This window comes from Aricia agestis, chromosome 2 (assembly GCF_905147365.1).
Source record: "Aricia agestis chromosome 2, ilAriAges1.1, whole genome shotgun sequence".
In the NCBI taxonomy this organism is placed as follows: Eukaryota; Metazoa; Arthropoda; class Insecta; order Lepidoptera; family Lycaenidae; genus Aricia; species Aricia agestis.
The window spans coordinates 7,816,357-7,844,146 of record NC_056407.1 but is presented as its reverse complement, the minus strand read 5'-3'; the positions used below and the strand labels follow the sequence as shown (position 1 = coordinate 7,844,146).

The 27,790-nt window shown below is 38.6% G+C and overlaps 1 protein-coding gene across 4 annotated transcripts; it reads right to left on the bottom strand.

Annotated features, from left to right (window-relative positions):
- Positions 1–678: 678 nt before the first annotated feature.
- LOC121739907 (WD repeat and FYVE domain-containing protein 3) lies at positions 679–27,736 on the bottom strand. 4 transcript variants are annotated; one of them, XM_042132511.1, is made up of 55 exons: positions 27,221–27,736; positions 26,721–26,966; positions 26,482–26,640; positions 25,785–25,977; positions 25,308–25,372; positions 25,051–25,172; positions 24,886–24,924; positions 24,230–24,431; positions 23,331–23,650; positions 22,872–23,254; positions 22,460–22,629; positions 22,023–22,190; positions 21,705–21,850; positions 21,196–21,352; positions 20,689–20,885; positions 19,885–20,043; positions 19,369–19,500; positions 19,034–19,188; positions 18,496–18,717; positions 17,896–18,045; positions 17,420–17,589; positions 16,714–17,088; positions 16,287–16,571; positions 15,606–16,186; positions 15,288–15,440; positions 14,860–15,163; positions 14,655–14,775; positions 14,069–14,247; positions 13,509–13,583; positions 12,788–12,997; positions 12,533–12,711; positions 12,268–12,446; positions 11,930–12,126; positions 11,577–11,761; positions 11,160–11,418; positions 10,753–10,904; positions 10,567–10,670; positions 10,399–10,496; positions 9,973–10,202; positions 9,774–9,879; positions 9,048–9,197; positions 8,469–8,687; positions 8,078–8,229; positions 7,872–7,999; positions 7,121–7,355; positions 6,277–6,503; positions 5,707–5,960; positions 5,232–5,480; positions 3,907–4,086; positions 3,557–3,800; positions 3,140–3,478; positions 2,761–2,943; positions 2,239–2,393; positions 1,765–1,872; positions 679–1,629 (listed from the first exon to the last, which is right to left on the bottom strand). In XM_042132511.1, the coding sequence occupies exons 1-55, from the start codon at positions 27,419–27,421 to the stop codon at positions 1,465–1,467; spliced, it is 10,716 nt and encodes a 3,571-aa protein (XP_041988445.1). In that variant the 5' UTR covers positions 27,422–27,736; the 3' UTR covers positions 679–1,464. The 4 variants fall into 4 exon arrangements, with proteins under 4 accessions (XP_041988445.1, XP_041988447.1, XP_041988446.1 ...); XM_042132513.1 differs by lacking the exon at positions 13,509–13,583; XM_042132512.1 differs by lacking the exon at positions 24,886–24,924.
- Positions 27,737–27,790: the final 54 nt, after the last annotated feature.

The following is a 27,790-nucleotide window of genomic DNA, read 5'->3' as shown; positions in this document are numbered from 1 at the left end:
GCATAAGAATTTATAATAAATTTTATAAATATACATGTCAGTGTATCACATTGGTAAAATATTTTAGCTGCCATGTTGAAATTAATCCTTATTATATAATTGTTAATACATGATAATCTTACATTCCATATAGAAAATCAACCTTTACTTTGAAGCTATAAGCACTAACACAGATACATCAATTTCAAACATTTTATACACGGAGCATGATTTCCTCTAAAACTTAAATTTTAAAGATATTAGCCATACATTGTTATCTCAAATTATACTGTTCTGTATATTAAATTAGTTTTTTACGTAAACCTACATATTTGGTCGCTCATTTCGTGAAAAATGGTCTTTATACATGTTAGTGCTCGTAGCTGTATTAAAACTATATCCATTCGTATTATAAATAATATTTTTACCAACACTAATCTTCATCATAAATATCAAAAGGGATTCCTGCGCCTTTTGCAATATTTATAAGGTTAATAAATTATAATCTAATATATAAAAATAAGTCGGGGTTTCCTTCCTGACTTACTCCAGAACGAAGGTACGAACCGATTTCCACGGTTTTGCATTCGTTGGAAAGGTCTCGGGCTCCGCGAGGTCTATAGAAAAAAATATCAGAAAAACTTCAAGAGAAAAGCAGGAAAACAGGGAAAATCATTTTATGGCAAAACAACATTTGCCGGAACAGCTACTTTTATTATAAATTAGTCATGGTCACTACCATATAACTTATTTCATTAATACTCATTTTTGTTAGCCCGAAACTTTTTATTTTTTTAACAGCCTCCATGGTGATTGTTATTACTTCTCAATAAAATAGTGATAGGTAATTTTCATTCCATACATGATTTAACTTTGTGACAAAGTATATTAAATAGAATCTTTAACAATAATGTTAATCGCTGGACCACACTGCTTGCAAGTTGCAACAAATAGTCCATATCGAATCCATCAAGGGTTAAAAGTGATTATTGGATTCTTGATTATTATTTATTTTAAGGATTATATTGAGCGCGATTGTTGATTAAATATCAAGTCGGAGTAATACCTATATAGACAAGTATATTCGTCCAGATAATAACATCATTATATTTTAAAGTATTGAATGCTGTTGCGCATGTGTCGTTATGACAACGGTACCGCACGCTGTTTGATCGTGCGGAGCGTATACTTTGTCTTGACAACTCTGTCTAATCGCACGAGGCGTGGATATTGGCATGGAAACACTGAATAACGATGCGAGGCGTGTACGTTGTCATTGCAACGCCGTCTAAGGGTCACTTCAGACAGCAACGCGACGCGTAGACGCATTTCTAAATTTGTACTGAATTGACAGAATTACAATTGCGTGAGACGTCTTGCAAATCTTTCGAATCCGTACAAATTTAGAAATGCATCTACGCGTCGCGTTGCGGTCGGAATCGACCCTACTACCTGCGCGAGTCGTGGAGGTTATCGTAGCAACGTTTAATCCCGCGAGGCGTGTATGTTGTCGTGACAACGCTGGCAGACGCGCACGGGCCGCAGCGCACGCAGGCGACGCACCGGCGCCTCGTACCGCGAGCAGCGGCCGCAGAACACCGCGCCGCACTCGCGGCAGTGGTGCCGCCGCTCTAGAGCCGTGAAGCGGACCTGATAAAACATAAAATTAGTTTTGGTTAGTGTTAATAAATAGTCTCATCATTTTATATGAACCATATAAGATGATGATATTTTTTTATAAGCACGCTTTCAAATTGAAGTAAATAAAGGAGCTAAACTTTTTACCTGACATTGCGTGCAGAATGGTGCGGTGTCATCGCGAATCCAGTGGTCCGCGGGGCCGCCCTTCGCGCCCGCAGCGCTCGTCATGTCCGGCGCCGACCATCGGAATATCTAGTCAAAATAGTTAAATCAATTTGATATCCTACTCTAGCGGGATAAGGAATGTCAATCATGGCAAACAATGAGTAGTACGACGACGGTAATGGCTTTAGGAAACTAGCTTTTGTGACATGCTCTGCCATTTCTATAGAAAACCGAACACTGACGATGACGCCCCAACCCAACGCTTTTAACGGTTTCGGTGAGTTAACGACCGGCAACGCCGGTCGTTAACCGACGTCGGAACCCCTAGACAGATCCAAAACACGAGCAATTGTATACACGACCATATGATTAATCTACACAATGACGCGCGTTTATGATTCAGTGACTTAACACAACTAGATAATAGTAAGGATTAGGACCAAGTATACGGACCCGTCCCCGTCCGTCGCCGACCGCGAGACCGCGTCCGGAGCGCGCCGCAGCGAGCGCGGTGACGGCGGCGGGCGTGGCGTTGTCGCGCCGCTCGAACGCCGTGTGCATCGTCAGCTTGCCGCGCAGCACCAGACGACGCACCCACTGACCGCCCTCTGAGCACGATGTTTATTTTATTTATTACTAACAGAACAGCATATTTTGTGACATTTTAACGTTACACATGGAATATTGCTTAAATTACATTTGAGTTCTAATGATAGGTGAAAAGATATTAAAAGGCTTTATCGTATTATCAAGTTAACAATAAAGAGAAGCAGAGATAATTACAATAATTATTGGACATCGAAAGTCACGAAAACATCGCTATCTGGCCTTATCCCGTAGCTGTGGGAACGAGACAGCAATATAATCGTAAAAGATATTTATTATAATGTAAAAGATATTAGAATCACTTCTTGTAGCTTTTACATATTATAATGAATATAGAATTTCTAATTGTATGACAGGACTTTTACATACCTGGTGCAGGTTCAGCGACTGGGCGTGGCGCGGGGGGCGGGGCGGGCTCGGGCGCAGCGAGCACAACGAATGAGTCCGTGAGCGAAGTGTCGGACTTGCTCGGCCGCAACCCCCCCTCACCCTCCGCCGGCACCGCCATGTCCACTGAACCGGACTCGCTACTGTCGCCGATGCTGCCGCCACCTACAGATAAAAAGTTACATCAATTCAATTTTTTAGATTCATCGAATCAAGTTAAATCGATTCACCATTCATTTACAATCGAGTTCATTTCTCCCCGACTTTGTTTCTCTCCGGTGAGCCGTCAAAAAATGTATGCAATAAATAAAAAAATCTATTGATTCCCTATTTAAACAATGTAAGAAATAAATTAACTCACTTTTGCGGTACAGGGGGTTAGTTTTTGACTTGCGACGCAGTACCACATTGCCCTGCTTTTGCAACTTGGTCCGGTGCGTAACGTTGTCTTTGTCCGCAATCGCGTCATCTCTGTCTGCATTTGTGTCATCTCTATCTGCACTAGTGTCATCTCTGTCCGCACCCGTGTCCTTCTCGTTGTCATATTCTTTACCCTCTTCGCAGGAATCGACGTGGTCTGTATGTGTTTCTTCGTCGCTGCATATATCTTTCTCGTCGTGCCTCCTCGCTGATTCCTTGGCGCTAGTCGTCTCTCCCACGTCCGATAAAGAACTCTCCGATCCAGATTTCGTTAAATGTACTGCAAATTTATTTTAGGTCAATAATGATTCTGAATATAATTTTTAATAATTATTATTATTAAATTCGTGTGTTTTACCTTCTTGTTCCTGTGACAAACTCATTTGTTTCACCAATGCTTCCACCCTCTTTAATGCTGCGTCCCTCTCTGACTCAGTTTCCGTTTTGCTCTGTGATTCGTCTTCTTTGTCTACGCTATCGATCTCGAGGGTGGTCTGCTCACCGCTCTCCAAAGTTTTGTCTTTTTGTAAACTGTCAGCTTCATCAATTTCTGCCGTAGTATCGTGATCATCCGTCTTCAGAACGTATTCAATAGACCACATCTGTTGTGACCAAAAGAAGGTGTGACATAAGACATAATATCATACATATTTATAAAAAAATCTGTACCTCTAATAAATTAGGACATGGCAACAAAACTAATCATACCCTAACAACGCCATCACCGGAGCCCGTAATCACCACGTTGAGCGGGTCCCACTCTCGCGTCTGGCTGAATGCGACGCACAGGATCTGCGCGCGCTCGCCGCCGGCGTCTGCCCCGCCCAACAGCGTGCCGTTGATAGACCACACGTGCAGCCAGCTGCCCGCACACGTCGCTATGTCACCCTGGTAATATTTAGTCATGTATTATTTGAATATTACGTATTTCTTATCGAGGTACTAAAGCAGATAACTTTTCTAAAGCTTCAACCATATTTTTTGTAAGTACCGTCAGTAATCTTTAAATTAATTAAAAGTATCGTAAGATTAATTCTGAATAGTCAAATAGTCCACGCTAAACAATAGGCTACTTGACCTATATTCAATTTCATTGAACAAATACATATTTCTAGTAGAACTTGGCCTAGGAAACCGTATTTCACCCTTATCATCAAATAAAAGCTTATGATTCAGTCAGCAGTCGATTTGAAAATAGGATTTGTACTGACGAAAACGCTTTTGCGGTACTTCCGAATTGGTTGTGACGTCATTCTATTCCTAATTTAATATCTTTTATTTATCGCGCTCGTTATATGTAAGTTTATTTGTACATAAATAATAAATATAAGCCTAGAAAGATTTGTAAAATATATTTACAAATCAATACAAAGTAAAATAGATTTGTATAATAAAACATCAGCTTTATATTTATAAAGCTGATGTTTTATTTGAATTATTCAAGAAAATATATTAAATTCTACAATAAATGGAGATAATTTTATCTCCATTTATTGTAGACGGGAAACGAAATGGCTAAAACTTTTCTCCAAAAGTTTTCAACATTACAAATGATTTCTAATTTCTTATTTAATTATTTTATAATTTTTGGGCACTTTTAGATGCGTACACTTAGCATATAAAAAATTTTTCATTAAAGAAAGCTTAAAATACAAAACGTATGACGTCACACTATGGCGGACAGTGTTTTCGGCGCCATTTATAAGGCATATTTTTCAATTACCATTTTTATGGGTTTCTACTGTCTAAAATATTAAAATATTAGTTTTTTTTGTAATAATGAATGATTATGAAGCGATTAGCATGAAGAAAAAAATGAGGTCGAGTAGCCTATTAGTTAGATTATTTATCTCAAGTTTTTGTTAGTCATAATATTGGTTGGGTTGACATCACCTGGCTAAATTCGTATCAATAAAGAATAAAATATTATAACATTATCAGGGTATAACTAGATATTATTAAACTTTATCTATAAAGTTGTGACTGTGCTTAAAAAGTTTTACACTAGTGTTTATAGTGTTTTAAACCCTTACCGTGATATCATCAATAGCCAGCGCGGACACGGGCGGCAGCGATACGGTCGCGATGGGCGGTTTCAACTGGCGTACGTACGCGCCGCGTTCTACGTCCCACACTAATAGCAGACCGTCGCGACTGCCGCTCACGACGAGGTTGTAGGCGGGGCTAGCCGCCAAACACGTGACCGCGTCGCTGTGCCCGTACAGGCACGTCTTTACTGATAGCTTCCGCCGGCGCGCCCAGTACTGCCATACTGTCACCACCTATGATGATTTTTTATTACCCGATTGCTTCAATAATGTGTCTATATAGATCCTTAACATTTATATGTGCGACATTGAAATTGTTACTACAGATCTTCAGGATTGACGTAAACGATTTAGGTCATCATAATATTCATTGATGAATTAATTACAGGTCTTTTAAAACAACTGTTTTACTCAACTAATTTTAAACAACAACTATTATGAGTTATAAAAAAGTACTTACAGTGCTGGTACCAGCCGTGACAATGGTCTTATCGGACAAACAGACGCACGCGACGATTTCCCCGCAAGCCTGCGCGACGGACTCACAAACGAATACAGCCTTATCATTATCATAGTTGCCGATACGCAGGGAATGGTCCGCGAAGCCCCACGCCACGTATTTGTTGTAGGTTGGCGGCATCAACACTTTATTCTGTTCCACTGCCAGTATAGCCTTGTCCGTGTAAAGGATTTGACCGACAGGACCTTTTACCTCTGTGGAAATACCGGGTAATTACGTATTAAACGTAACTGGATACTTTAGTTAGTAACGAAACTATATTATTTTTATGCAACGCATGTATGCAATGTAGCTTTGTTCCTTCTTTCATTAAGCCTTTTTCCCATCAAACAAATGAATGTAATATAGTTTATTTAATATTTTCACGAGAAGATAATTGTACAGTTTGATAGGATACGGACTGGATCGAACAAGAAAATATGAATCTGCAGTAATTGTAGCATTAAATTTTAGAATCGGGGTATAAGTAACATAATTATAATATAATGTATGGAAAGTATATTAACTTACCTTTGACTGGCTGCAAAGAAGGCCTTAAATTCTCTAAGTTATGGAAGAACAACTTCTCAGGCGGAGTGATGCCTTGGGATGGTATAATATTATTCGGATCTAGTATTGTGGAACTTCGTTGGGACATCTTTTTGCTCGGGTGCGCTTTTTTGAAAAGCTGCTTTGGTATTTGGCCGAAGTTGTTAATAAATCCGATTGTAGCATTCTTCTTTAGTGGATCATCGATACTATGAAAAAGAGACAGGTTATAAATGAACAGGACTAGAATTATTAATCTTTATAGATATGAAGTTTTGAAATAGATCTATAAAATGTAAATTAATCCTATAATCAATACATTTAAGAAAGTAAAAGCTCTTGCCTTCTTCACCGGCACCCGATTATAATGTACTAGATGACGCCCGCAACTCCGTTGCGCCCAAATTCGTTTATCGCGCGGGAACCGTACATTTTCCGGGATAAAAAGTATCCTATGTCCTTTCCCGGGACTCAAAGTATCTCCATATTTACATTTATCTTATATATTTATCTTTTTACATACATGTGGAGACTTGTCATTAGCTATTTAGTTATCTAAATTATTGTACTAGCTATTTAAGTTATTTGTCTGTAAGCCTTCTGAATATAAAATAAAATAAAATAATAAATACCAAATTTCAGACAAATCGGTTCAGCGGTTCGGGCGTGAAGAGGTAACAGACAGACACACTTTCGCATTTATAATATTAGTATGGATTCTCGTTTCCACAACTACGCGATATTTTTTCGTGCGCGAGTGAAAAGCACTAGTAGCTTCACGTCGATGTCTAGATTACGTGCTTTGCAACCAAACAATACAACTTACTTGTAAATATCGACATTTCCTTCGTAGAACAGATGGTGGAACACATTGCAGGCCTCGACAGCGGGTGGGCCGGCCTGTTTATACCCGAACACGAGGTCTATCCAGTGATGCAGGCGGTGCGACACGTAGTCGGACTCAAGCGCCGCGCGGTGCACGCGTATGAATTCGCGCGGATCGCCGCGAGCCCACGGCGGTAAGACGACATCGCCTAGAGCGACGCCAGACTGTTTGGACCCTGAAATGTATATTAGGTGAGATATTTTCATTTCTTTAATGAAATAAGGGGGCAAACGAACAAACGCAGCAGCATCAGAAGAGCTGCAGGTGCGTTGCCGGCCTTTTAAGAGGTAATAGCTCCCCTATAGGTAGGGATGTGAAGGGAAGAGAATAGGGGAGGGTAGGGAAGGGAATATAGTAGGGGATTAGGCCTCCGGTAAACTCACTCACTCGGCGAAACACAGAGCAAGCGCTGTTTCACGCCGGTTTTCTGTGAGAACGTGGTATTTCTGCGGTCCAGCCGGCCCATTCGTGCCGAAGCATGGCTCTCCCACGTATAAAGTAAATCATGTGTAAGACGATATGTATAGAGAAAATGCTTACGTATACGCAAATACACACGCACTCTACACGTACACGCACACGTATACGCACACGTATACGCACATAAAAACGTACACAGAATTTGTAGACTATTCAATAACGATCTTTTGTAGCGTTTATTACTGTAGGTTGACCAAATGGAACTACTTACCTAAATCAAAATTGTTAGAGTTGAGTAGGAATTCGGGCAAGTAAAAGAACTCCGGTATTAATTCTTTCACATCTGCCATATTGTGTTTAGATGCTGAGTTCCATGCTTCTTTAATGGAGTGGAACATTCTAGAAAGGCAAAATATATAATATTATTATTGTGTGCAACCATAAAATACAACAAAATTAAGAGTGATAAAATCTTACCTGTCCGCCAAGTCAAAATGGCCACCTTGGAGCCTTAGAAAATGTTGAGTAAACGGTTCCATTCGTACCAGGTAAGAGCATACTATCATGGCTGAAGAATAATGCGTGCCGTAATGATATGGTGGAGTTTCACCGTGAGGATCGTCCCATTCCTGTAAAACAAAAATAAAAACTTTAGATGTTATATCAGAATTATATACTTAAGGCACCATTAAGCCCTTACTAATATAAAAATGAATCATGAAAATTCATTGGAAAAGTCGATTGATAAGTATGGACAATACATTGCAGTTTTATAGAGCACCCATTGTTTAACAAAATTTTATTGGTATGGGGAATACTGTACATAACTACGTATTCATAAAATATATTATTGAGTGTTTTCATATACCTTATATCGTTTCCTAAACTGCTCAAGCCTATCTGGACTCTGAGCACCCATTGGCTTTGTGAGATCACGAAACGTGGCGGGATTAGTAAGATCTAACTCCAACGAATCGTAGTCAGCGAGGATCCACGGGAACACTGGGTACTGCATGAGATCGTTGTAGGATCGACCCGCCAGAGAATTCAAATGCATCAGGTATTGGAAGTTCGTTATTTCTCCTCTCTGCAAAATAAATATCATACTTAATATTATAATTTATAACCCAAAAAAATATGAAAATGTAAGACCTTGGTTTCATATTATGTACGCAGTGCACAATAGCAATACTTTTTGCTTGTGAATGAAAGACATATAAGTTTGATAACGAAATCAATAGCCAATTTTTACGTATTTGGTAACCATTTTGAATGTCACTTATTTATCGCAATCTACGAAAAGAAGTAACCAGTTCTCGAAATTGGCGGCTACACTTCTTGTGACTAGAAACGCAATAAAAGCCATCGTAATTCGTACATGATCGTTGAAGGAAGGAAAGGACCTCTTCCCAGGTGATGAAAAAGTCTAAAGTTATCAAAGCCTTACCAGCCACCGCTGCGTAACAGAGGTGTCACCGATGAGCGAGGCCAGTAACCCAGCGGGTTGCTCGACAGCCACGCCGCGACGCTGACCCGCCACCGAGCCCGCCGCACTGTCCGCCATGCCCGTCGCTAGCGCCGTGAACCGGCTATATACCTGCGACAAGCATAGGACATGTAACCATGATGGCACCTGTTCATGGGCGTATATAAGGGGGGTGTCTTGGGGGTCCGGACCCCCCTCCATTACTATCCATCTTACTTGTCCAATTTCGAACCTGTTTATACATAATATTATATCTATTTTTATGTCAGCTTTATTTAAAGTCTGAAACACAGTCTTAATTACAACTGATGAATAACAAATCACGCTAGATCTAAAACGGTAGCGCACCCAATGGCTGCCGATCGTAACAGTTTATTGGTCAGCGAGGCTAAAATGGTCGCTTTGAAGAATCATGATATGAATCAAAATGATTCATTTTTCTAAAATCGCAAAATGCAACTCTGCTTGCAATTCATTTCTGTATTTTTGTACTGATTTGACATTTGTCAGTTTGACAGTTTTGACAATTCATTTGCTGAATTGATTGAGAGGAATTGCTAAATGTGACCATTTTAGCCCCGCTGTTTTCTGTAGTAGTTTATGCGAATTAGAAAGATAGCATAAGTAAATTAAAGAGTGGGTTGTGCCGTAATGCTTTTATATGTAACAATTATTCAAATAGCCTACCTTATTTCTAACTTTCCTCGGGAAAGCGAGTAAGTAATTACGACCGTCACTGGAAAAAACTTCGAGTGCTATTGGTTGCAGTAGATATCTTCTCTTGTGTACTTCCCTAAAAATTATTATAATTTAAATACCTAAGTAATTGAATCAGGACTAATCTCTATACAGAATGATACGAATAACTTTATCAAAAATTATTTACCTTATGTCCTCGTATAAGAACTTAGAGCATTGTCTCTGGTTGCTGCGCTGAATGCCCTGACTAGGTAATATTGGCTCGTAGTCCTCAGGACATCCGTCCAAGTCTCTTATCTCTCTATTTCTTAGGAGAGTGAACCCATCGATGACGTAGCAATGCTCCCGACCAAACAGCAAAAGACCTTCCGTGGTATCGAGACCTTGTATACGAGCACATCTGAACATGTGTGATATCTGAAAGAATGGATACGTCAAAAATAATCTAGAAAATAATAAAAAAAAAAAAATTTCTATCTTTTTTAAATTATCAAATTAGTTGTGTTTAGTCAACAGCACATGAATTAGACAGTGGCTACAGATCGATTGTCTGGAATTGGATTATCCTCATTCCTCATAGTTTTTTTTAACCCTGTTAAACCAATTTTCTTACCTTTTCATGGTGTTCCAACAGCCTGAGTAGTGTCTGGTTGTCCGGAGGCAGAGGTTGCTGTTCATCCTCATCTTCAACGTCTGGTCCATCTTCGTTTGCTATAATAATTATATTAATGTAGCAAGAAAAAAAATATACTTTCCGCCCAATAAAAGCTCCATAACTTACCATCTATTGACTGGATCGTCCCTTTGCTCACGACACCGCTGCTAACTAAATCCGAAGGCGAACCATCTTCATTGGCTACTTCTATGGAGATTTGTTCTTTATTCCTATAAATTAGATAATAATTTTATTGCCTTAATATTAAATATAAGTATAGATGTATTATAATTCAAAGCTAGTACTACTAACGTGGATGTGTTAATATCTTCTTCATAGCTCTGTATTTCTGTCGTCTCTATAACGTCGGTTTCGCCGTAGGTGCTGACGCTGCGCCACTGTTGGTACACTCTGTAGTACTCCTTACTGTCTCGGCTCTGCGCCACTTTGTATTTCAGTTGTTTCTGCATAAACAAAATATATGTTAAGGATAAGAGTATATGGATAGGATGTAACATATGCACGTTACTAAGAAACATCTTTTTAAACGCTAAAACCTACGAAAAACGAATCTTATTGTACTTTCTTTACGGCTGATAATACTGAGATTAATGAATTTTATGTTCAAATATTTTTTACATCATGCAACAAATATATTTTGTATACAGTTGCAATTTACCAACTCTGCATTGCTTTTAAAGATAAGAAGTAGTACTCACGTTGTTAGAGCGCTCAAGCTCCGGGCGATGCGGGTAGTGCGTGTAGAAGGCGGGGTTGCGGCGCAGTTGTTTGCGCATGCGCGCGGGCCCCTCGGTGCAGTGTAACGCCCACTTGTCGAGCGGCGACGCGGTGGGCGGTCCCCACAGACCTCGCTCTCGAACCAACTCCCGCCATGCGCTGGCCCATTCTGCTTGTACGTAACGTGTTGTATGCGCAGCCGTGCTGGCCCGCGCCGCCGCACCGCTCACCCATGCGGCCCTGATAACATATTTGTAATTTTTTTTAACTTACATTCTATTTGCGTAATTATTTAAACAAAACTATTCCACTATTTGCTATGTAAACACGAAATAAATAAAATAAATAAAATAAAATTTGTGTAATCTATAACGCCTATATTACACAAACACACCTACCTCACTAATTGAACATGATCCTGCATATACGCTAGAGCGTGTTCTCGGGGCAGATGAGATCTCTGTTTCACTGATTCTTCTTTCTTGACTTTAGTCCGCGACGCTAGTCGAGTCAGCCCACCGGTCACCTTCTGTATCTTCGACTGTATTTGGTTATGTAGCTCCCATGGTACGCGATAAACAGCCTGTCAAATCAAATAACCATTAAAAAGGGCCATATAAGCTCTGGACCAAGTTATGACGGTCAGATAGTATGATATAATATCTAATTTTGTTGATATAAAGTAACTGATAAAGTTCCTGTTATATCTTCGAATTTTTGCGTCATATTCAGCTTATTACACCTTATTTACCTTCCTCTCAGCGTCTAGATAGGCGAGCCACAGTTTAGCGGCGGCGTCTGCGATTTGGTCTCGTACGGCCGGTAACGCGGGTGCTTTCGCGGCGCCGCAAGCGAGCGTGACCTTGAACACCTCCTCTATAGCGGGCTTCTTGCACGCATATAGCTCCTCCCATACACGCCGCGCCGCACCCGCCATTAGATTACGACCTACAAGGTTTTAGAAAATCTTTATAATTTACAACATTGCAGTGATATATTGTGTATAATGAGTTTGCAATTAATCTGGCATTTATACTATCCCTTATGGCTTATGTAACTACTAATTATTATTAGTCGTATTATACAAACCTTGATGGGCTGTAAGTTTGTCATCCTGTGACTCCAAATCTCCACTAGGATTAACATGCCACGTGGTACGCATGTGCGAGTCCAGAGCAATCTTCATATTTGCGCTCAGTTGCAGCAAGCAGTAAGTTAAACAGCCAATAAATTCTGGCTCATGATTACCCGCTCCAAATATTAGTAACCTACAAGACATCAAAAAGTGTTAAATTAAAACTTATTGATAGTTATAAAAATGTGTATATCATTTCGATTTACGTTTCAAACATACCTATTTGTAGTCAGTTTATGTAAAGCTTCCAAAACCGACATTTGGTCAGCAATAGACTCAGTGGAGCGCGACAATAAATACAGAATTGCCCGATTGAGGCAATGATGTAGGCCTTCCAATGATATTACAGATGACTTCTTTTTCGCTTGAGTTAGTAATTTTACTAAGAAATCAAATACCTGCAAAAGAAATATTTTTAGTCATTATTGGTTATTTATTATTTGAAATAAAATTTAAATCGAAATCAATTTATACCTCATGTGGATCTCTCGAAAGTTGCCCCTGCCATAGTTTATCAACTAGCCTTGCAGCCAAGTAGCAAACATTAGATATATTAGTCTCTGAACTAAATAGTTCCGTGTTCAGTAGATTTTCCATTATTGTCGTCAAAACCTCTGTTTGATATTCTATTTGTTGTTGACTTGTTGAATTTACAGGTGATGCATCCAATACAAGATCGATTACCTGAAATAGTAAAATCACTAACGTTATTTCTAAAAGAAAATATGTATAAGTAATTTGTCCAATAAATATGTGTGTTTAATGCATAAATAGAAAATGTGACTTTATTTTGCCTAATTACACCCAATATAGACTTGGTTTAACTGACTATGCTAAATAAAATTTTAAGGTTTTAAACAAAGCATGTGCTACTTGAAAAATTATTAGTTTACTTTTGTTGGTTAGAGCTGTAGAAAAGTTTAATAATAATAATAGAAGAGAATAAATAAGAAGAGTATTAATAAGACTTCAGTCTCGAAATCAGACAACAAATGACAATTTATAGATTTATATGGATAAGCCGTCTGGTACGTCGCGCGCCGTTTGCCGCTCTCGCCCTGCTGGCCGCTGATTTCGAGACTGAAAAGCTTTAGTAACGTTAGTTTAAGTTTTCCCAAACACATGCGATTTCCGCCATCCACTTATTAATAGCATAGATGCAATAAGCGATTAAAATAAAATTCTGAATATTTACGCTAAAGAAATACGATCTTGACGTGGCGAAACTACATGGCGTACAAAACATTGTCGCTTGCACTGTGTCAGCGGTCTAGAAGCAACACCCAAAGCTTTTGTTACTTGTTAGTTTAAAACCAACGAACGGTTAGCCTATTCCTAAGATAGGAATCCTAACTTTTTCAAAACTAAAACATCCATCAAGGAATTTGTATGCTTCGATGTTATAAACTGTCGAACGCCTTTATCTAAATAAATTCGAGTAATTTCTGGTTTTTCCTTTCTGTCCGTTATACATAGGAAATATATTTTAACCTCGTGCTCCCATGGCTAATAAGTAAAAAACCAATCGGATAATAGAATCACAATACCATTGTCATGCCCTGACCTGGCACCACATATTTTTATTACTTGAAACCTCTTATATATATCATTTTCTTATGTTAATAATTTATCGCAAATACTTCATGCCTCACTCATATTAAACTTTGTAATAAATGCAAAAACTTTGAACTACCGTGCACTAAAACGAACATAACATAAAAATCGAAAAAAAAGAACATAGATAATATCACTCACCGGTGCAGACTTAGCCGACACGCTCAACGGTAGCGAGTCTAACACGACGACGCGCAGGAAGTCCATGACAGCGGTACGCACGGGGTGCGTGGTGAGCGCCGCGCCCGCACCCAGAGCGGGCGGGTCCTCCGTACCCGGCGTCGACGCGCCAGAACTGTCGCCGCTCTCGCATATGGCCGCTGTGTAAATTAGGTTATTGAATTTATTGTTTGAATACTAATGTGAAAAAAATGGAGGCATTAGACTTGATTTTTTGTTTCTTTTTTGAATTTTAATGTAAACTTATATAACCTGTAAAAAAGGTTCAAAATATTCAACTTTCGAATAGGTATTATAAACTAAAATCATTAATTTTCATATCTAAAGTCTAAACATGCTATTCACCTTTCAAATATCGCAATTTGAAAGTCAAATATCATAAACCTTTTTTACAGGTTATACAATTTTACTTTAAAACTAAAAAAAAGAAAAAAAAAAGTCCAATGCCTCCATTTTTTCACATTAGTATTCAAACAATAAATTGAATAACCTAATAATTTACATACTTAACATATTATGTTATGGAGCACTATATAGTTATACTCACGCATGTGTATATCATCCGTTGTGTTTGGTGGAAAGAGTATCGAGGCCAGTGCCGTAAGAACTTCGGCACTCATCACTAGAGTCACGAAATCCGGTAATGTGTTGTATAGAGAGAAGAGAACCTAAAGGCAACAAGACACATTATATTGAAGATCCGAATTGTAATGTTAAGTAAGAAGTCATCATGACTTTTTTTGCATAAATACCTGGACAATAGCTAGCGGATGGTCGGCCCTCCACGCCGGCGCGTCCGGGCCTGTGCGTGCAGGATCGTGGACGAGCGCACGCGCAGCCGCGAGTAATATCACTACGGGCTCGGGACTCAACGATATTCTTGCTGCAAGCGCCGCTGCGGATTGCCGCTGCGGTGCGGCTGCACCCCACGCCGCCGCCCATACACGCTCGACACTTAGGGCGCGTTCCCCAGCCGTGGCTCGCGCCGGCTGGCCCAAAGCCAGGCCGAATAGTAAGTAGTATAACTCTGGTATATCGAGGTGGTATAGACACGACCTGTAGGAGAAATAAATAAATAAGATATACGTTGTATTTTTTGAGGTTATATCTTTTATTCATAATTCAAAAAACTTTATATCATATACATTTCACATTATAATAAATTTACAAACATACTTACCATGCGAGCAACGTAAATCCAGGCATGTATAACAACGGAGCGTGCAGATGCGAGTTAGGTGCCGGCTGCGTGCCCGCCAGTAGTACGCCCGCAGCGCGCGCAGCCGGCTCCGTGTGACGCAACCATCCGCCCGTGCCCGCACCCTCACGAAATCTGGATGTATGTGTATAATTAATTATTATTATTAATACGAATCGTTATAATTTTTACGATAATACGGTATCGAAAATTTGGCTCTTGGAAATGTTTTAAGTATGTAAACTATAAAAATAAACATTTTTATAGTTTACACGAATAACAAAAATATATTTTACTTACCGTTGTAATATACCGGACTGTTGGCCTTGTCCTGAGCAGAGAATAACCAGTATTCTCAGAGCCCACAGCACAGAGCTCGGGTGAACATTCTCTTGCATGAAACTGAGCAGCCAATCCATACCGAGCACTCTCGATATCTCCTCGCATACAATGGAATTAACTAAATTCCTCTGTGTAAACAGCAGACCATGTAGTACACTCAGGCATTTATTTCTTAAAATAATACTGTCACATTCGCCTTCGGTGTCAAATTCACCATCTTTTATGTCTATTTCTTTCTCTGTTTGCGACGGAAGTGGTAAAGTGTACGCCATAAATTGACCCAAGCATAACAGGTCGCTGGGTCTAGGCTGACCCCCTAGGAGGGCAGTTAGTAGGTGTATAAGAACGTTCTTTGTGCTTGCGACTTTGACGTCATTGACTATGTAGAGAATTTTCGGGACCAACTGAAGTTCCCTCATTGTGCGGAGATTGTGCGTTCTGTGTGCGGTTTCCGTGGCTAGTTCCAGTAGATGCTCCAGTAAGGATTTAATAAGACCACCCGGTGCCCCGAGCCAGACTTCCAAGTCACAGATGAGATCCTAAAAAGTATTTTATCAAAACGTATCAAACAAATTAAAAAAAAAAACAATCCAGTATTGCAAGGAATAAAAAAATTTAAAATAAAAACTTACAGCTTACCTGAAATGCTGTTAAATTTGGAATCGACGACGTTTCTTTCTGGCTATCAACTGTACCGACAAGTCCAAATACTAAATGCAATATGTGTGAGTTGAGCAGTTGCTTCTTCCTTTTCAATAACATGGCTAATGTTTGATAACCTTTTCGCCGGTCCATCTCGGCTTGAGCCGCTTTGTTGGACCGTACCACGCATACTAGTGCCTTGACACCAGCATACAAACACTCTACGTCTTGGGCCATTGCTATTAGCCCCAAAAGAACTGAACATCCACCAACGGTATCAATCTGTAAGAAAGATATATACATACATAATATACAGTATGTTTTTTTTACCTACATACACTTTATTCTATGAATTCACTTTAGACAAGGTTTTTACATTGTTTTTATAAAACAGCTCTAGAAAAGTTAATGTCTTGTAACTTACCATTATAGCTGCAGGCTTGGGACAGAATACCCTCACGCCCAAATAGCCAACAACAGTGCCACCCAAGCACCGCGCCGGCCCCATAAGATGACCAGCGGAGTTATGTAGGATCCTTATAGGAGTCGCATTCTCATGGGACGACATGCCGAGCTGTTTCGCTATAGCTTTATTATCATTCTTGCTGTAAACTTTGCGTATCTTAGCTAGAGTCAATTGAGATAAAGCACGGGCGTTTATGCCAAAAACTACTTTCTCTTCTGCGATCAACGGCGCAAGCGGTTCTTGGTTAGGTCCAGGTAACATAGGAGCTTGTAATGTGCCTACGTAGTGAGGACCGAGCTGATAAATTACTGATATCGTCTGAGCTGGTAGCACCTGCAAAGATGTTTCAAAATTGAATAAAATATTTTTTGTAAAATCCGGACGCGAGACGGTAGTAAAAGAAACATTACAAACGTTACTTGTCTGTCTTAATCGTGCATGAAAATAATTGTAATCTTATTTAATATTAGCACGCAAGAGCTAGGTCAATAATTTATGAATTTCTACATGTTTCACAACCGGACTAGATAACATATACCTAGTAGTAAGAGTACGCTCTTCTGTCAGATACTAAACGATAACGAAATATGAACGAGACATAAACATTAACATCGCAAAATACAAAATACGCGTAAATCTGAAAGATACGTAATAAATAACGTACGTCTTCTAGGAGCAGAGCGGGCCCCTGCCTCCACACGAGGCGCGAGTAGCGACGCCACTGCGGCGGGGTGCCCACGACGCAGTATACGCTCGACGCGCCCGACAACGTCGCCGCGCCGCCACCCGGGTTCGCGCTCACGTAGTGCAGCTTGCCCGAGTGCATGTGCTGGCCTGGGATTGGTATGTATGGTTTTTTAACTTTTTGTACAGTAAATACATTAGACATAATATAGAAAATCTATATTTAATCTCAATAGCGAGGATCAAATATTTTTTTTAAAACATTTGAAGCCGTAATAAATTAATTTTAAATGTCGATAAGAGCTAGCGAATAACTAGTACTAACTTGACACCATATTTTAGAGTTCAGTAGTCAACGCGTCAAAAATGCCTGGTAATTGATGTTTTACTCTACAACTTGGTTTCATGCCAGTCAGTTAGTTTATATAAAACAAGTTACTGAAAAAAATAAATTACCATCAAGATACAGCGAGAACGAGGAGTTCTTGAGTACAGCGCGGTTGAAGAGCAGCGCGAGATGGTGCCACTGTCCCTCATGCTGCAGGTCCGGGCACCACACGCGCGCGCCGCACTCGCCCGTGCCCTCCGGCTCCCACTCGCCCACGTCTGATTATATAGTATGCTTATGGTTAACGTAATTTAAAAAATTACAGTGCTTGCGGGTGTATTATTTACAAAAATCCGTTTATCTGATAAAAGAAACTACGCCGAGCTACTGTACGTCGTACGCCGAGTTTACAAGAAAATTAAATGTTGCAACACGGACATAAAATCGATATTATAGAACAAACCAGACATTTCTACGATAAAATCTATAGACACGTGATTGAAATTAATAATAAAAGGATGTCTCGGATATTAAAGCCCTGTCCTTTCCAGCAACTGAAGTGTCCTGTGTCTAACATAATATTTCAGCAAAATCGGTTTAGAGGTTCAAGCTTAAAATAGTAACATTCAGATAAGCAGACCGATACATCCTCGCATTTATAATACTAGTATGAATATTACAATATTTCTTCATCAGTTTAGTACAAAAACAATTTAAAAAATACTCACTATGCGGAACCAGAGTCTCTTGTGTCGACACGATAATCGCCTTATCTCTGGCAGATAACACAACCGTCAGACATACGAGGTGTTCGTCGCGGCTGTTGTTGATGTTGCGTACGAGCGTCAGCAGGCGGACGCAGTGCGGGTCGGTACGCGGGTCGGAGTACTTCTCCACGCATATCCACGTGGAATATGTGAGGCCGGTTTGCGGCGGGAAGACTCGGTCACCTGGGGGGGAAAAAATATACTTAAAACGGTGTCTACAGACGTTATGCTTATAGGTTATGCTTGTTAAAAAGTACCTTGAAGGAGAAACAAAAATACAAAAATTACCTAACTTACACATCGAACAATTTCTTTGACATTTTAATAAAAGAACCCTAAAAAAGTATGTGACATAAATTTTTACAATAATAGTTTATTTTCGTTTTTAGAATATGTATTATAACGAATGAAAACTTTTTATTATATATCAGAAAGATATTGGACAATTAAGAGGGGAGATTAATTAAAATATGAAATCATGATTTCTATTTTCTCGTACCTGATCCAATGCCGCCGAGTGTAGCTGTATCTTGCGTGCCCAATGCGTTCAAATTTGCAGACTGCGGCGCTATGCTCGGTAGATACAGACATCCAAAACCTTCGGCAGACATGTCGAATTCCACGAATGGCGGAAGAGTGCACGAATTTTGTGACCTGCGATAACATTTAATTATTTTTAACTATTATTAGACTATTATTAGAAAAGTGAAAACTGTAAGACGATGCCCAAATATTCGTACTGACACACAATTTCTATGATATTCTGTGCCACATCTCACGGCTTTGCTTTATCTTTTGCAGTTAAACATAGTTTTGCTAAGATCTATATTTTACCTGTAATCGCGAGGTGTGGTCATAGACACTAATGTTTTGATTCTCGTAAGAGGCACCGGCCCACCAGGTTGCCACACTTGCCCGGGCTCGGGAGCTTGGCAATTCAATGGATTGCCCATTCGAAGAAAATCCCTAAAAAGGAAAACTATACTAAAAAACATTTATTTTGTGCATAATAATAATAATAATATTCTCTTTTGGTTTAATATGGTACAATAAGGTGTTATTATTCTAACAGTGTTTCACATATTTTGTCAATTTTCTCGACATGCAAATGTTAATTTAGGAATTAGGATAAGTACATTCTTAAATAATTAAGTATAGTTAACGTAATTCTTTTAAATAACAACATCTTCATTAATCATAATACTAAATACTTACCAATAAATTAAATCATTTTAATACAACGAAAATACTTTACAATATCTTGAAACACTGATTGCTTTTCAATTCTGCTATACTAATTTATTGTGTCTTTAACCTTGCCATTTAGCATAAATAAATAAAAAAATGTACCTGAGTTCATGCGGACGCAGCGCGTGCGCGGCAAGACGCTCGAGCACGTACATGGCGGGCGCGTGAAGCGGATGACGCTCCGCTCGTAACGCACACCCACACACACGCAAAACCACGCCAGCCAGGCCGGCGCCGCACATTACTTGTTGATTGCGCTCACTGGAGCAAAATTTGTTTCATCGTAACTATAACTTTAATATCTCTATAATTTTTTTCTGTCATTAAGGATGGGTTGATCCAACTTACTTAAACTATAACTTTAACTTTTGTTTTAACTATAAAAAAAATGTCAAATGAACCGTTAAATCTCTAGTTAAAGTCAATAATGAACGCCATATGACGACAAGGCCAGGCGCGCACTAGCGGCTAGGCCGTAGCGGCCAGGTGCCGGCGGCCATCAAGATACCTTAGTATGAAACCGCCATAGACCACGCGCACCTGGCGCACGGCGGCCAGCGGCCACACCATACTTCCGATGACTACCGCGACCCGGCCGCTGCGGTCTGGCCGATAGTGCGCTATTGGGCTAACCGTAACCTTAACTATAACAACGCCTTAACTATAACAACCCTAACAGTCGCACTCAAAGACATTCAATTATCAAACTAAACTTAACTTTAATTTAATCAGGAAATAAATAGTTTATACCAAAATCTTCATACAATCAAAGTTAAGTAATTATAAAATGAGTGCGGCCGAAACTATTATTATAGTGTTATATCTAAGTGTTGAAAGATTCATAATTACTAGTATTTCGATATCTATTCCAGATTACTATTGCTTAAAGATGAAATTATTACATACCTCCTCACAAGGCTCTTCAAAACATGCGCGAGATAGTCTCTAATAGCTCTCGCATGTTTCTCGTGCTCGGGTGGGCGGGGCATAGCGGGCAGCAGTTTGGCCAGAACGATCACGACGCCCGAGTGCACTATCCACGCCTCATTGTTTGAGCCGCCTGATGTCAGATTTAACGATGTAGCACGACCGGCCGGTTTGATCTAATACAATAATAAACAAGTAAATAAAGGTGTTAACAACACAAGTGGATAAAGAAATTAACACGTAAAACCCAACATATACAAGAAATTGTAGGCAAGAAGAACAAACTTAAACGTTAACGGAGCTTAAACCCGCCTACTTTAAATAAGAAGTTTTAAACTTACATAATATAGTTGCTTGCTAAAGGATTAATTTGCACTAAAGTGCATTCCATGTAGTCCGCAAACCTTACTTTTCATACATAAAGTACTTTTATACAATGAATGGTAACTGTAGGACTTTTTAGTTTTATAGTTCTAAACTAATTACCTCATTAATTGCCGAACCCTGTCTCGTCAAACTGGGCGATTTGACGTCCAGCGAGCCGCAGAAATTAGGCTTGTCGAACGCGTCCAACGCTACATCGTACAGTAGCCGCAGCACTACACACGCGTGCACAAACACCGCAGGAACTTTGTCGGGAAATCTGACAAAGATCGAAGATTAGTTAAAGCAACTTGATCTAGCGCTAATTAATTATCTGTACCTATTTTTAAGATTTGTTGGCATAATTTTCATTATTAAGATAAAAGATAACTTTAAGTTTGGTTTTTCACTACGTCCACTCGTTCAAATCCAAAAAAACAGTCCATGTGTAGACATATAACTATGAAAACTTATGCACTTGGTCCGGCTTTGTTTACCTCACTTCTCTATTAATTGTGATTTTGCTTCCGATCGAATATGAATAGTAGCAGAACCGCTCTTAATATGATTTTTTTTTTTTTATAATTTATTGCAATGCTTTTAAATGGGTATGACAAGGAAAGTATACTAACGTCATTTCTAAGATGTTTCCTGTGAATATCTCATGAAACACCTCATACAGTTCTGGATCACCGGGTTCTGTGTCATTCAGGAGTTCCGTATCGTCGGTGAAACAGCCCAACAGGCGTATGGTCTCATATAGTGTCGTCATACATATCTGAAAAAAAAACAATTTTACAATGTAATACAGTGTTTTTCGAATTTCGATGTATATTATATTATGTACAGCTAGACTTTTTTTTAAATAACAAGTTGCTGCTATCATTCATTGATTTCAACACTACATAATTGGTTTGTTTTCCTTATTTATCCATTAAAAATTAACATACCTCATGATGAAAAAACTTTGCATTTGCCGGCTCAAATCTCATGGCTGTGCTGATAGTGTAGAACACTATGTGGATAAGTTGCAACATATCCCGATCCATAGGTTCATCACCTTTCAACTTCCCTTCCAGTGAAACCAGCACACCGGTCACATAGACGAAACCGCTGACCTAGGAACCAAAGAAAACGTTACCTTAGCTTGCCATAACCACTTTAAGAAAAATGTAGCTTGCGACTTTGTGTCAGCTGAAGTAAATTCAGCCTTGCTTCCTGGCCCGCAGTCATACATTTTGTCTTGTAAATAAAAGTTTGTAGGCAGTGGTCGATTATTTGCCTAGTTTAATAAAATTGTCCCAAATCTTTCAGCCTCATCAATGCGAAGAGACATAATATTATATTTCCTATACATTTTTCATCTATCACTTCATATATTGCGAACCTTTCTAAATATAGTCCTAGTGCGGTGCGAGTCACGTAGACACACGAGCAGCGCACGCAGCACGTGCAGCTTGAGCGTCGCGGCGCTGGCGGGCGCGGCGTGCATGCCGCACAACAGCGCCGCCATGTCCTCTTCGCCCGAACCGCTCACTATTAGCTCGCGAACCACACCTGAATGGAATTATTTCAATGTGAAATTACTAGGATCAAAGACGTATATTCAAATTGACATAAGATGGCACTAGCGGCAAGGTTTAAATTCTATTGCGGAATCCCATAAGCAGGTTGTTATAATTTGTTTAAACAATAATAATAATATGATTATATGCTAACACGCCTTTTGGTTACATGAAAATTAACAATACTGCATAAGAATGATTTCCCTAATAGCTTATAGCAATTTGGTGGCTTACCCAACGCCTTACTCCTGCAGGACTCGTGTATGACCATGCCGTGTACGCACTTCGCTCCTCCGCACTCCCGAAACACGTTGCAGTTGTTGACGTTGCCATTCAGCAGTGCCGTCAAGCCGTCCATGACGAGAGACCCCAGTTCTTCCTCCTCGGTATCAGCATTTGGATCCTGGATCAGGGAATCCTGACGCGACTGTCTTTTTCTCCTCTCTGGAACTTTCGGCGAGCCCGCCATTTCGTTCGCCCGGTCGCCATCTTGTTTAGCTTTTTCCTCCTCCAGGAGTTGTTTGTCCTTGAGATAGACGGCGTAGCGCGTGAGACACGTCACGAATACTTCGAGCATCCCCACTTCCCGGTATACGTCTTTGAAGATGGGGTTGTGCCTACGAGTACATAAAAATTGTATTAAAATATCGTAGTGCGAGGGTTAAAAAAATTGGATGAACAAATATTACTTACTTAAGAATATTTAGAAGAGTTTTTATACACAAAATACTACAGCTCTTTGATTTATTAGCTTTGAGCAGCAGCGACAACGATATCAATTCCTTACAAGGTACAAAATTTAGTTGAAAAACTATAAACTCTAGTAGTTCAAAGAACTTCTCTTGTATTTCAGCATTTTTCATGTAGATTTTCTCGGAGAACTGACTCAGTGTGTTTTGGTTTTCTAGTATAAAATAATTAGCGTTATCGGCGTGATATACGCTCGAAATCGCATCAAGAATAGTGCAGCATAAAGCTGGGGAAGTGGACTTTAAAAACACAGACTGCAGAACCTGTAAAAAACAAATCAATTAATATAAAAAATCTTTTCACCAACATTTTATCTCTTATTGTCTTGTTGCACTGGTCCATGACGGTCGAAGACGTCGTAAACTACATCCGCGAGAAGACCGCTTACACCTTGAGGGTGGAGCGTCTGAACTCTCGCCACAAAGTGAATTTCAGTTCCTTTGTGGTGGGAGTGCCGACTCAAGTTTTATCCATCTTCGAGGTGGAGTTCTGGCCCGCCGGTGTAGTTTACCGGAGGTTCCAAGGGAGGCTCCTGAACGAAGCGCGCATCACGTGGCCGAAAGAGACTTTACGTGATAAAGTGTAGTGTGATTGTGTGTGTGAATGTGTAAATAATATATGATTATTAGAATAAAATTGTTGGGCGTGCATCCGTTATCTGATTGCCATAACACAAGTTTTTACTTAGCATGGGATTAGACGACGTGATGTACGCCCTCCTAGCTTTTATAATATTGTATATTATTGTATGCTTAATAAAGAATTTGAATTTGTAGATCATGAGCAATATTTTTCCTATAGGCAGTGAAATTTTTGAAGGCTCTTATAAATGGAGTTATTACCTGAAATGCTTGAACATTCCTTACTGCCTGTCCCGCAGCTGACGGCTGAGGCAGTACAAAACCTTGCAGTTGGAATAGTTCTGTGTTAGCCCGAGTTGGTCTTAGCTCTGAGAACCCACAGGCGCAGAGCGACGATATCATTAGAACCAAATTCCGCAAAGCAGCTCTGGCTTCTGTCCCGCTCACTCTTTCCTCTTCCAGCCTACATTAGAAAAAGACACTAAGTTATTTTCGCTGTGTACTCATACACCTTCTAAAACAATATTAAAAAACATTTTGTATCAATATTATTACAATTTACGGTCTGTTAAGCAAATAAACTTGATATTCTACTATCTAAACTAGCACATACACCTAGAATACTAAATTACAAACAAAAAATAATCTAGATAAAAAAAAGTAAATAATATTGTGCTTAGTCTGTAATATGTTACCATGAATCTTTTGATATGACTATAATTAATCTATCTTTGCCATTGCGTGTTTTTTAAATTTCATATTTAAATGATTTTGAATTTCATTTGATATAAAGAAGTTCTTGTTTATCTTGCAATAATTGTCACTAAAATAATTAGTATCCATTTAGGTAAATAGGAATTAAAACTTTTTGTTTAATTTATTATTCACTTGACTAGTTAATTAACAAGTAATCTTACCCATTAGTCAAAAGATCAGGGTCACCTTGATGTTGATGTCTGTGATAACAAAAATAAAATGTAAAAAAAAAATTAAAAAAAAACAAAGGCGTTTGCATACAAAGCATTAGATACTAAGCATTAAAAATTAATACATGCAGCTATAATAATAAATTTTATGCATACTTTAGAAGAAATTCTGATAGAAACAAATATCCTTGACATGATCTGAAATCATCTAAGAGCAGTTGACTAACTTCACTGGAATCTTTCAGAAAACAAAACACTGCTACAAACATCTCCACCACCTGAAAAAAGTTTACAAGTAGGTACATATTTCGTCAGTTTAAAATACAGAATGCAATAAGATATTAAACCCAAAATATTTCTTTTCTTTATTTCTTTATATATGTGAATAAGATTAGAAAAACAATCTCACATACCTCTAATGGTGTCAATTCTGGTATTTTTTGCATATTTTCTATGCACAATGCAACACATCCTTTATCTGAAAAAATAATAGACCTCAATATTCTTCTAAGGGTAAATTATGCGCATGCGCCCGACCAACGCTGGTTGATCTCGCAGAAGTAACGTGTGCTTTACGTTCTTGATTTAAGGTTGAATTTTCTGTGTACAGTTTTTGGAAATTCACTTCGCTGCGCTTCGACTCTGCTCTATTATAAATTGACCCTAACAAACTAACAACTTCCAGCTAAGATTACCATAGTAGAAAAGTGTTAATTTTAATTACTAGAGATATAAATACTTATAGCAAATGTATGTTTTTTTTAAAGCATTATATTAATATGATTTTTTTTTTCTATGACCTTTAGTTGTGTATGAAACACTTACATGTATAGTTGTATACAATATGTTGTACTATAATATATTAATGATAAGACTAAGTATAGACTTACTGTGTATGTATTGCACAACAGCTGGTGTTAATCCATGTCTAGACAATGTCATCAGCACTTCTGCAGCAGACTTTCTCCACATAATATTATACGGAGCACACCAAGATGTAATAGCAGAGAAGAGCAAACTTAAGTCATCTTTCCTCGCCAACTCTTCACAGGGAAATGGGTGACTGGATAGTCTCACAAGCACCTACAAAAAGTAAGTATATTGATGTATTTTTATATGAAGTATATTTACTATTTAGTAGGAAAAATATTTAAAATTTATTTTTACTAGATGATGCCTGCAACTTAATTTTGTCAAAGTTTATTTATTAGCTGTGGGCCTGTGGATAACAACTTACAACAACTATCATAAGTCTTGTCTTGAAATTGAAAGTGTGTTCAATAACAAATTTCATAAACATTCGTTAATTTCAGAGGTTTTAGCACGAACAGGTAGCAGATAGACAAACACATTTTTACATACAAAATATATAGAATGGATAAGTTTAATAAATTCTTGTGCACAAAATTGATATTTTAAAAATAATATATTATACTAGATGTTCCATGCGGTTTCATCATTAATATGAGCTATCTAACACCAAAAAATTTTTTTTAATCGGACCAGTAGTTCCTGAGATTAGCGCATTCAAACAAACAAACTCTTCAGCTTTATTATATTGGTATAGGTATTAAATTTGAAACTCACCTGAACAAAAATCTTTTGAAGCAATATTCGTCTTTCTCTAGGAGTAAATTCACTGTTATCATCCTGGATGTCTGCTTCAGATTCAGGTATTTCCGGCAAATCAAAGAATAAATATAGACATTTGACTAAGGTTGAGGGAATAGCCGCTGTTGTCATGACCTAAAAATTGTAAAACAATTAAGTAATGTACATATACTTCTGTGAATATAAAATATAAGTAATATTCTATATTAAAATACCTGTATAAGAGAATGGTCCCCAGCTGCTAGTAAATTTAGGGTTGACAGTAACATCCAACCGTTGCTTGACTCTTCAGAGTTCTCTATTTCCAAAAACTTTGCTATAGCACAACTAGCAGCCTCCGTGCTCTGATTGCTCGCTCTCTTCCTTATTTCTGATACCATTAATTTGGAAACTTGTTGACAAAATGATAGTATATCCCAAAATTTTTCATTCATATCACTGCTAGGACTGGTACCGAAAACCTATAGGAAAATAAAGTAACAATAATTAACCGTTGATCATGGCAAAAACGAAACACAATAGAATTTCTATTGTGTCTCGGTCACCGGTGACCATATGGGGCTTGATGAATTAATCAATTTACAAAACCTTTGGACAGTTAAATATTGCAAAATAGATGCACCACAACTATTAAGTAGTGGTGCATCGATTTTGCAATAGTAAGAAGAGTAAGAAAATTAAATAATTACAAAATAAAATCAGCTGTTTTACTTACCTTGCAAAATAGTGGCAACATATTATACAACTTATCATCCTTCTCAGATTCGGATAGTGGCTGTGGAGGGTGAGTGTATTCGGCAAACAATTTTTTCAGGTGCATTAGACCCAGTTGGACGTGGGATGAAGTACTGGCTGCCTCTGCTGATTCTGAAGACGTAGAGGCCGAAGCCCCACGTAATTTGCGCATCAAATTCATAATGGGAACTTCAGATGATCAAAAACAAATAGATTTTTGTAAAAACATGTTGTGAATCACTTTTATTTATTCTGTGTAATTTTAACACATTCTCGCTATTTTATTTAGATGGTTTGGATGAAATACATTTTTTATTTAAACAAAAAAACGACATATCGGTTTCTTCTTGTTTTCCTCATCACTCGATTATTATTTAGCCCACGATCTAAAAATCAATTCCTTGTAAATAAATATTTTTGGTTCAATGAATTTTTCCAATACAAAAATTACGCTGTACGCCCACAGTAATTTTTCGATTTTTGTTGCCAATAATTTTCGAAGAAAATGAAATGACAGATTGAATGTCGTTCTACATCGTTTTCTTCTTGC